Consider the following 11,786-nt stretch of genomic DNA (forward strand, 5'->3'; position numbering starts at 1 on the left):
TGACTTGTTGTATTTGATGTTAAATTATATTATATATAATGATCTACTCTTTTAATCTTATTTGTTTTTTTGGAGTAATATTCTTCTAGTTTGACATTCTTCTACTTTTTTAATCTTATTTGATGTTAAAATTGCTGCATATGTGTATTGTTTTTTTTTCACTATTGGTATTAGAGCAGAGCTCTTTTCCATGCTCCCCTAGAAGTATAGAGGAAGAGAGATCAAAGTTTTAATTGCACTATGTTTAACTTTGCACATAATCAAGTCTATCGTCTCCAGTCCATCCTCCAGTGGTTTTACAAAGACACCATCACTAGGAACAAACAACATGATATTTGGATGTTTATGAACTATGAAGGGTTATAGTGTTAGAGTTTGTATATGAGATTAGTGGGATTAGGCATTTGCACCTGGAGCAATTATCCCCTCTATACTCATATATTTTTTTTTTTTACTGCTTTAACTTTTTTGACTTTCATAATTTAACTTTTTCTCATTTTATTTATTCAATAGTTGAGACTGAAAGTCAATTTTTTTTTTTTTTTCAAATTTGAATCTTAACCATTGAGAGCTATTGCATCAAGTGCAATACCTAGATCTCAATCCTAATTAGTGAGTAGAGTTTTTTTTATTTGTAAATTCTTTTGACTTTTTTTGTGCAATTTTTTTTATAAGAATAACAAGGCGGTGTATTAAGGGTATGTTCAGATACTACTTATTACTGAAAACTGAAAATACTGTAGTAAAATAATTTTTAAATGTGTAAATAGTACTATGAGACCCAATTTTAAAGTTATTTTTGTTGAAAAAAGTATTTGTAGGTCCTGTGAATATTGCACGAGATCCACTAAAAAACGCACAGACGCAAACGCATAGACACAAACGTTGTATCCAAACTCACACTAAGTGTTACTTTTGACATTGATAAGAGCACTAATCCTATGGAGTACTAGTTTTGCACTGATTTATTTATTTTTATTTATTTATTTATTTTTTTAAGTAGGGAGAGGCAATAGTCCCTATAAATACATTGATATGTAGCTTTGATATGTAAGTAGTTTAAGACAAAAGCATTCAAAAAAAAAAAAAAAATGAAAAAAGAAAAAAACTGTGTACTTAAGTGCATTAGCGTGAGAGCACTGGTGGGAGCATTAGGGATTTGGGTTAGTTTATGTTTGTGCTTTCATAAAAATAGTTTGGAAGAATGGCTATGATCTTTACAATTGATAGTGGATTTTTTGTTGGATCGTAGGCTTGAAACTTTTTTTTTTGTTTTTGAGAAACACAGGCTTGAAACTAGTTGAACTAAGTTAGAAATTTTGGTCGTATTGTCATTTTAATTTTTTGTTAGTGTAAAATGCACTTCTGCTGATCCCAAATCACAATAATATTGTGAAAAGAGTTTGTTTTTGTTTTACAATGAATCTCACAGGTGGCGTTTGGGTCAGCATATTGGGCCATGGTTTGGGCCGCACTCCTCTCGAGTTAGACAGCCCAATGGCACATATTTGGTCAAGAATTAAAAAAGATTTATTTTATTTATTTTTATTTTTTGGCAAGTTTAATTCTGGAATAATATAGGAAAAATAGCAGATGCAAGGATAAGTTGATGCTCACATCGATTTTGCTGACTTTGTTAGTGCTGCGCTGTCTCAGACTTAGCGCTGTGCATTTTGTGTATGTGTGTGTGGATTGTTTCCCCTGTTTTTGATGGTCCAAAAGACTCTTTGTAAAATTGTTTTGTTTCTTTAATCCAATGAATTACCAAAAAAGAAAAGAAAGCAAATTGGTCTGAGAATAGTGTTATACAAGCTTTTATTAATTTGAAAGAAAAAAAAAAAAAAAAAAAAAAAAAAAAAAAAAAAAAAAAAAAAACCCCTTGAGCTATAAGCATTACTGCTCGGAGAGAAGGGGAAGGACACATCAACCTACACTACTAATATTAAGTGGCACTATCTACATTTTTTTATATTAGCATCATGACATATTTTACATTGTTTTAAAGGTTAATATAAAATCACTTCCGAAGCTTACTATCAAAAGGGTAAGCCTAAGGATGAACTAGGATTGAAGCAAGGCTGAAGCAAGCATTCATTGCAGAGAAGCAGACCTTCAGGCTTCAAAACAGAGCACTGAAGACTTGCAGCAGTAACACTTAAACGACACTCTACAACAGCTAATACGACTTGCAGTTTTTGAATTAGTTGCATCAGTAGTTTAGTAGCTATTTATACATAGACACGTGTAATGTTTTGATTGGTTGTAAGGCCTAGATCTATATAAAGCGGAGTTAGTTAGGATTAGATATTTTTTACCTCTTGTATCAATTCTTGTATAAATAGGCTCTTGTACATTCTAATCTGATTAATGCAATATAGAAGTTTCATTCTCAAATTCTAATCTGATATTTTTTTCTAACTCTAGCCCTGCCATGATTGCATTTTGCATTTGCTCCCTCTGCTGACAGAATTTCATTTGATGAAGCTTCAGTGCCTCTTCTGCTTCCCCATATGCAGCCTGCAAACTCTTTTGGGACTCCCAACATATTCCTAGAAATCTCGCCCGAACGAGTCTCTAGCTCCTTCGTCTCAGCCTCACAACTGGACAACTGATTCTCAATTCGAAGAAGCAAATCTTTGACACAGGAAGCCTCTTCACGAAGTGATATAAGGTGACGATTCGAGGCTGTTAAAGCAGTTTCTGTCCCAGCATGGATGCGAGAAATATCATCATATCTAACTTTCTCACTAAGATACCGTTCAATCAATGCTTGCAAAGATTGTTCCTGGTTGACTGACTTTTCTTTGTCAGCTAGTGATGATGCACAGACAATGAATTTCTTCACTAGCTCATGAAAAGGTGCATGATTGACTAATTGAATATCCAAAACATTAAAAGTTGATTCCGCTTCCTGTGCCATGGACTCTAGATAGGCAAGAAACTTATTTTGGACATCCAACACTGTCTGCTCAAGAACCTCCATGTTTAACGTTGTTATTCTGCCTTCTGACATAGCAGGAGGACTCTTGGCAATTGGCATTTCCAGAGAAACATCACACAAAGCCCGAGCATCCTGACCAGATATTTATGATGATGGCTCATCAAATTCAACAATTAAAGGACTATGAGGCAGGTAACTAAAGCATTCATAATTAGACACATCTTGAGGAACGAACATGGGATCAAATGAAGGGAAAACACCTATAAAAAAATATATGAATTTGTAGTCATAACCAAAGGTGAAAGGAAAACCACACAAGAATCCAGAAATTATAAATTAGCTACAAGAATTACGTTAAAGAACCACCACGTACATACAACTTCAAATTTGAATCTAATCCAAAGTAACAATGAGGACATACCCTTGGGACTCGACAGACAAAGCAGGTTCGACCCGCATTTGGGCTCCTATTCAGCATAATTCTTTTACAAACTCCGGCTTCACATGAACACTTAGATACGGATACACACTCAGGAGGAGACTTGCTAGTTTCACCAGCTGTCACTTCGTCACACCACTATATAAAAAACCCACATTTATTACCCTACATCATTATACCAAAGTTAAACAAAAAAACAAAAAAATAATCAGAAAGTATTGGAAATTGAAAAAGACAGAGAGGGAGAGAGAGAGAGTGTCTTTGATCTTACGTTAACGCCAGGGCAAGTGAAAAACTTTCTGCCGGGGTTCTTGTCGGAATGGGAAACCCGAACAAGACAGAATCCGAGGCCACATGGGCAGCGAAAGAGGGGGAGATCAGGACCGTTGGAGAAAGAGGTGGAGGGCTGAGATTTCTTGAGGGGGCAATCTCTGGCCCAGTGGCCTTGCTGACGGCAATGGAAGCAAGTGTCCTTTTGCAGTCTCTGTGGAAGTGAGAGTGCAAAGCTTTGTTGGGATGGTGGTGGAGTTACCGGAGGAGTAGCAGAAGCACCGAGCTCAGTTGAGTTTGAGAGATCAACATGGTTTTTCAATTTTGATTTGGGAAAGCGGACCGGATAGTAGCAGTGAAGCAAAATCAGTTGAGTTTGAGAGATCAACATGGTTTTTCAATTTTGATTTGGGAAAGCGGAAAGATAATAACGTGAATGAAAATTGAAAGCAAAAGGCAGTTGATACTGTCTTTTTATAATTGAGACTAAAGAAAGAAACAGACCGCAGTTACTATAGCGAGAGTGATGGCGTATGAATCAAGCTTCGACTTAGCTTACGGAATACACTTTTTCTAGATCATCCTTTGTAACTTATCCCACCAAAAAGTTTGATATAAATATAAAATTGTAATGAGTTTTACTAAAAAAATAAAAATAAAGTAAATATTGATTCCAGTTAGTTCAATCGGTAAAGTCTCTAATAGTTGTATTTAGAGTTTAATTTCTACCTACACCAAAAATTGATTGCCATCATTTTTGGTATTTTTGGGTCCCATAATACTATTCACACATTTAAAAATTATGTTTTCAGTTTTAAGCAAATAAACGGTATCCAAACTCAGCCTAAATGTTACAAATTAATAATGAAGATGACTTGGATGACAATTTTGGGTTCCAATTTGGTGATTTTCCTCCATATGCACCCTCAGCTTTCTCCATGATCACCAAAATAGTGTCTCTTGATTCATGAGTGATGCTGTTTGGGTTTTAATTGATTTTAGGCATTTATTTTATTTTATAAAATTCATTGTAGCTTTTTTTCTTTAATTTTTAAAACTCACGAAACTTAAACTATATATCATTTTTGAGGAGTGCGGTTTGGATAGAAAGATCAACAGGTTAAAGTTAAAAGGATTGAAATGAAGTAAAAAAAATAAATAAATAAATCAGTTAGAGGATTAAATTATAAAATAAAATAAAATGCAATTTTGACACATCAAAAACTTATTTTTATCTATTTTAATATATCATTTTACAATTCACCTACATCAGATATTCTATTATTCCATACAACACATTAAAATAATATATACAATACATTAAAATAAACTTTAAAAACTCCTACAATAAAAACAATAAATACAAAACCCTCAACTTCACCTAATTGAAATCTCTACTACCACCACCACCACAATCCACCGCTACTGCAAACCCATTGCCACTTAAAATTAACCAACCACCATCGACCATTGTAACCAAAACTTGAAATCAACTCAACCACCACCCGCTACTATAACCACAACCAACCAAAACTAGCCCACCACCAAAAAAAAAAAAAAAAAAAAAAAACGACCTCAATAACAACTGGCTAATTGAGAGAGATCTAAAGACTTAGCAAATAACATGGAGAGAGAGAGAGAGTTTAATAAAATAATAATAAATATTTTTAGCATGGTTGTTCGTACTGTTCTAATAGTAGGATGGTACTGTAACAAATGTCAAATTTATTTGGCATTTGGAATATTTGATGTTGGTAGGTTTTTAGTGTTTGGTGTGCCAAATGCACTTACATGACAAAATTAAATAATATAATTTGTAATTTTTTTAATATACTAATTTACTTTGGTAGTGTGTTAGTGGTTTTTAAATTCTAAATTAGATTTGTCTAATACATATAGACTTAAACTAAGTTAGAGTATAATTTTTATTCTATATTAAAAAAGACGACTAAATTGACAATAACCAAAAAAAATATAAGTTTGAAAAATGGTATTTTCACCTAAATTTAATTCATTGTAACATTTTATATTTCTAGGATGGCCCGGAACTAATGTGAAAAGAGACATTGGGAGCTTACATATTTTTTGGGGGGTTCTATAATGGCGGTGTCATATTTTCTCTGCCCTCAATCTCTCAGAGTATCCTCTGGATCCCGTCTTTGCATTTCCCATAGTGGTTACAGTTGGGACAACCATAAGAAGAAGACCCATCATCTTGTTTATGCTTCCATTAATAAACAAGGGAAAGGTCTTTGTCTTGAATCCAAGGTACTCTACTAAAACAATCTAAAGTTATTGCCTCTTATGAGCTTGTTGTTTTGCTTCAGTGTTCATTTTGTTATTCATTTGGACTGTTCAATTGTGATTATATATTGTGTGCATTGGTTGATGCTCAAAGGACTAAATCAATGATTTGATCTTCTAAGTATCAACATAATATCAAAAGCCAATTTACCATTTCACCATTTCTTTATTCGCTTAGCTTAGTTATATAAAGCATGTGTGTTTGTGCATGGAATAAAGTCTGGAAATAAGAATGTGGCAATTTAATACGGAAGAAATGTGTTGCAAATGATAGGATTGGAATTTACAGTGGTGTCTTTGCAATTATGGTTATGAGTTGCTACTAAGAAGCATACACAGACACGACATGAGACACGTCAATTCTTGAAACTTTAGGACACGACGTGATGGGGATGCGAAAATTAATTGGCTTTTGATATTATGTGAGTGGTGTTAGTTTAGAGATTAAAAAAAAAAAAAAAAAAATCCTGATCGAGACCCTTGGCATAAATTGTCTACCAGAATGCAGTAGTAATCGTACCCAACTAATCTCTATTTTATCTTCTCCCCAATTTGTGTTGGTAAAGTTAATGGGGGAGACAACCCTGTCAGGCCGTCATAACATCATTATCTATTTAATAATGAAAGCTCAAGATTTAACCAGCCATAGTCAGGTGTCTACTCTGGCCATTATGGACTTATGGTAGCCTTGGTAGATACTGTTACACGTCTGGAAAACAAAATAGGGAGAAGGAAATCTGATGGCTGGGTTTCCCATTCATCTAATAAACATCTCTTGAAAGTGTCCATTGTTGCCTGATTATATGCTTTATATCATTACTCAAGCTACATCTGGGCTCCATACTTATGGAAAAAAAACTGGAGTTCACATCCCAACCTCCACTTTCCCTCTTGTCCTCCAAGACAATCATTTTTGACCAACTCTATTCTACTCCCCTCTATTCCTCCTCCCTCCCCCTCCATCCAAACTGGCCAACAATTACATCTGTCTCAATGCTTAGTTGCATACCTAAGGGTATTATGCACGTATTATGCATCCTTATAGGTGTGTGTGCTTGCTCCTGCACACACGCATGCACGTTACTACGCCTTTAGTGTTGCTTGAGCCAGCAGGCCCTGCACCCTCTGGTTACATATTGTTTGACATCTCGTTTCTTGTTAAAGTCAACCGTGCATGGTTAAGTTTCTATTATGGTCATAGTGGTATGGACCTTCACATTTATGGCAAAGAGAAGACAACTAATACTACTTAAGAATCATGTTCCCAATTTCTCTTGCGGTGTTCATGGTGGCCTGATAATCAACATATATTGATTATGTGAGCCACATATGGGCTCTTGATTTCAATATTGTTGTTGATGTTGGAAAGGAACTTTTATATGAACTTCAGCTTTGTTGGACACCATAAACTTTCAATTACATAATTACTTGTACAAGTAGCAACTAGTTTCATTTTTTTCCTCTTTTGTTTATTCTCCCCCCTCCCCACCCCCCTTGATGCATTACCTTTGCTTGTTATTTTCTTTTGAATAAACCATTCTGATAATTCTCATAGGCTTCATCTTATGCAAATCTAGGCAGTATACTATTTCATCTTACAGTGAAGCCATAATTACTAAGATTTGGATTATTCAAATTTAAACGCTCCCTTTGTAGTGAAGACAAAATTATATAAATTGAATTCTGGGGCCCTCTTCCTTTTTTCCTTTTATCACTGTATATTTTGCTTTTGTCACTGTATTTTAACACTACAAACATTCTCTCTTTGGTTTGTGATGAGTGCAACAATCTTTCTAGATCTTGGCATCTTGGTTTTAATTAATTGTTGGGATGGTATGTAAATATATAAATATTAAGATAATATGTCAACAAAATAGTAAGCTTAGGTAAGCTGGCTGAGTCCCCATTCATCTAATAAACATCTCTTGAAAGTCTCCATTGTTGCCTGATTATATGCTTTATATCATTACTCAAGCTACATCTGGGCTCCATACTTATGAAAAAAAAACTGGAGTTCACATCCCAACCTTCACTTTCCCTCCTGTCCTCCAAGACAATCATTTTTGGTCAACTCTATTCTACTCCCCTCTATTCCTCCTCCCTCCCCCTCCATCCAAACTGGCCAACAATTACATCTGTCTCAATGCTTAGTTGCATACCTAAGGGTATTATGCACGTATTATGCATCCCTATAGGTGTGTGTGCTTGCTCCTGCACACACGCATGCACGTTACTACGCCTTTAGTGTTGCTTGAGCCAGCAGGCCCTGCACCCTCTGGTACATACTGTTTGACATCTCGTTTCTTGTTAAAGTCAACCGTGCATGGTTAAGTTTCTATTATGGTCATAGTGGTATGGACCTTCACATTTATGAACTTCAGCTTTGTTGGACACCATAAACTTTCAATTACATAATTACTTGTACAAGTAGCAATTGGTTTCATTTTTTTCCTCTTTTGTTTATTCTCCACCCTCTCCCACCCCCCTTGATGCATTACCTTTGCTTGTTATTTTCTTTTGAATAAACCATTCTGATAATTCTCATAGGCTTCATCTTATGCAAATCTAGGCAGTATACTATTTCATCTTACGGTGAAGCCATAATTACCAAGATTTGGATTATTCAAATTTAAACGCTCCCTTTGTAGTGAAGACAAAATTATATAAATTGAATTCTGGGGCCCTCTTCCCGTTTTCCTTTTATCACTGTATATTTTGCTTTTGTCACTGTATTTTAACACTACAAACATTCTCTCTTTGGTTTGTGATTAGTGCAACAATCTTTCTAGATCTTGGCATCTTGGTTTTAATTAATTGTTGGGATGGTATGTAAATATATAAATATTAAGATAATATGTCGACAAAATAGTAAGCTTAGGTAAGCTGGCTGAGTCCCCTGCACCCCACCTCCAACACCCCCGCCCCCCCCCCGGTTTGCTTTCTGTCAATGGTTTGAGATTTGAGAAAAAATCGATTATATTTGTGATAGTTGGAGCTATTTAAGGCCACACCCATAGTTGCAGATTAATATGAAAGGAAAGGAAGCCTTTAAAGTACTAATGACACTTAAATCTGAAAGGTTATCCCTTATCTATCTATCTATCATTTTTTTTTTCTTGATTTAACTTTACGTTCACATGGTCTGTAATATGAAAGGTGGTGCCTTATCTGTTTTAGTTTATTTCTTGGTTCTATTATATTTTTCATGCATCCTTTAGTCTCTTTAAGGACTGAAATTTTGCATTTACAAATAAATTGGGAGTGTAATCAAATAGTATTTCAGGTTCACACATTGTTAGACAGTGTAAAATGGGATGACAAAGGTTTGGCAGTACAATAGCTCAAAATGTTGATACAGGAGCCATATTAATGCAAGGCTTTGCAAACCGAGATGCAGTCGCTACAGCCATTTCCTCTCGGAAGGCAACATTCTATAGCAGATCACGGTCGACGTTGTGGACGAAGGGAGAGACCTCAAACAATTTCATCAATATTCACGATATTTTTTTTTTATTGTGATCGTGACTCTGTATGTTTTGAAGACTTCTACTTGGAAAATCTTAGCGCATTTGTATTTTTCTTCTTAGATTTCATTCAACTTTAACTCACAAATATTTGTCAGATGATCTACCAAGGGAAGCCTAATGGGCCTATCTGCCACATAGGGTCAGAAACTTGTTATTATACATCAGTTTTTGATTTAAAAGAACACCAACAGGTTTGTACCTTCAATCAAATTTGATAAGCAATGCTAACATATCTATTCTCTGCATTACTCCAAACATATTTTAGCTTTATTTTTTAAGTAATTCGGACCATTTTTTGCAGGTTGAAGGAAATAAGTTGGCATTAAGCACGTTGTACTCATTAGGGTCAACAATCTCCCAACGCAAAGCAGAATTAGCAGCAGAACAAAATGGAAAACCCTCGTGGACAAAGAGATTGTTACTTGATAATATGCTTCTGTGCTCAAAAATCAGGTAGTATGGATCTTATTGGACTGTCGATTGATTTTAGTGGATACTCTCTTTGCTTCAGTCAATGAATAAAGAATGAGTCAGAGAAGAAATCATCAATAAACCAAAGAGAATTATCTTTTTGAGGGGTATGTGTTTGTGTCTGTGTTTTGACTTAACATTTTTATGTGAACTTTCATTTGCAGGGAGGAAGCTGATGAGTTGTGTCAAACATTGGAGGAGAATGAAGATAAGTCACGTACTGCCGCAGAGATGGCAGATGTCCTCTATCATGCCATGGTTCTTTTGGCAAATAAAGATGTGAAAATAGAAGATGTTATGCAAGTTCTTCGGCAGAGATTTTCTCAGTCAGGTGTCGAGACAAAGAGAGGTCGAATATCTCAAGGCTAGGTATGGGCTGCATAGGCTGCTCAGTCTGTACATATTTACCTTCATATTGCAGCTTCCATTACCATCGTAATGGGTAATTATGATATATGCATGATCACCTGTAGTCCATTTTGAGGGCCCTGGGACTCGCATTATCCTAGCTCTTGCATACCCCAGTCTAGCTGTTTTACTCTGGGAACTGGTTTAGCTCTGGATGACTTTGTTTAAGCTTTTTGGTAAAGACACAAATTTGTTGCAACTATTTTCCTTGGAAATCGATCTGAATTATTTTTTTGGGAATGTATTCAGATTGCTGTGAACTTATTTGTATTTGATTGTGAATGAAAAGAATTTTAAATCAGGAAATATTAGCTACCACCCAGCTTTTGTAGTAGCATTGTGATTAAACATTGTTGAAAAAGAAGTCTGTACAAGTACTGACTACTTCATTGATGGGCATTTGCTCCATTGGTTTTGAAAGTACTTTGACTGCATAAGTGGAGTGTAGCATTACTGATTTATATATTTAAGGGAAAAGAACAAGAGAGAAGAAAAAAAAAGGGGGCAGGGGGGAAGAGTTTCGGCTCATGAACCAAATATAATTGATGAATTCAATAAGAAAGAAATCACCAGAAGACTAGTGTCGTGATTTCATTTTATTCAATGCTCATAAGCATGATTTATTACAATTATCGTCATTGTATATATTCATTCTGATTCCCGGCTTTGGTTGATGCGAACAGTTCTAACTGAACGCTATAGGATTAAGTTCTTCCCGGTGTATCGGGGATGCTGGTGCAACTAGTCAAGCATGTATTGCCTTTTTTGCCACATGAAAGCAGGCATTGTATTATATCCAGGAAGCCCGGTCCCTTTGAAAAACAGTCTGTGAGGCACTTGAACACATCTTGATCACATAAATTACTGCATAGCGACAGCGAATTCGGGTTCGGGGCTTCTTCATGGGCCACTCCCAAGTACACTAGCAATAGCACTGCAAGAACAGGCACCATCGACTTAGCCGTTAAACCCATGATCAGATATTACCCTAGCCTGTTAATTGATCTCTGACCCTGCTGATTGATTTTAGATTAGAAAAGCTTTGGTTTTTATACATGGGAACACAGGGTTGTCATTTTGATTTCGTTTCAAATAGATCTCATGTAGGTTTCATGTTCAGTATCTAAACTTTGGCAGCACGGCACAACTAAAGACACGCATAGTTAGTGCTTCAATTGATCGAAGTTTGAAAGGTACATAGATTCTTTGTTTGCATTTTATAAAAACACCTATGACATATGTGGAATTTTATTTTATTTTATTTTTTTGATGAGTATATGGAATTTCTAAGAGTAGCAAATTTGATAAAGAAATTAGAGCTCTTAACTGTCTAAGGATTATTATATAGCGTCAGCTACTAATAGACTAGAGAGATACATTTTGTTGAGTAAAATATCACTATACATTATAGGAGTATATGTTAGGT

General features: G+C 35.3%; 1 protein-coding gene and 1 pseudogene across 1 annotated transcript; one reads left to right on the top strand and one right to left on the bottom strand.

Moving 5' to 3' along the window:
• Window positions 1-2,323: 2,323 nt before the first annotated feature.
• LOC115969358 lies at window positions 2,324-4,041 on the bottom strand. Its single transcript, XM_031088981.1, has 3 exons — window positions 3,652-4,041; window positions 3,363-3,518; window positions 2,324-3,073 (listed from the first exon to the last, which is right to left on the bottom strand). The coding sequence occupies exons 1-3, from the start codon at window positions 4,039-4,041 to the stop codon at window positions 2,390-2,392; spliced, it is 1,230 nt and encodes a 409-aa protein (XP_030944841.1). The 3' UTR covers window positions 2,324-2,389.
• A 1,709-nt stretch (window positions 4,042-5,750) lies between these two features.
• LOC115978200 lies at window positions 5,751-11,375 on the top strand (annotated as a pseudogene).
• Window positions 11,376-11,786: the final 411 nt, after the last annotated feature.

Source organism: Quercus lobata, chromosome 2 (genome assembly GCF_001633185.2).
Source record: "Quercus lobata isolate SW786 chromosome 2, ValleyOak3.0 Primary Assembly, whole genome shotgun sequence".
Taxonomy (NCBI): domain Eukaryota; kingdom Viridiplantae; phylum Streptophyta; class Magnoliopsida; order Fagales; family Fagaceae; genus Quercus; species Quercus lobata.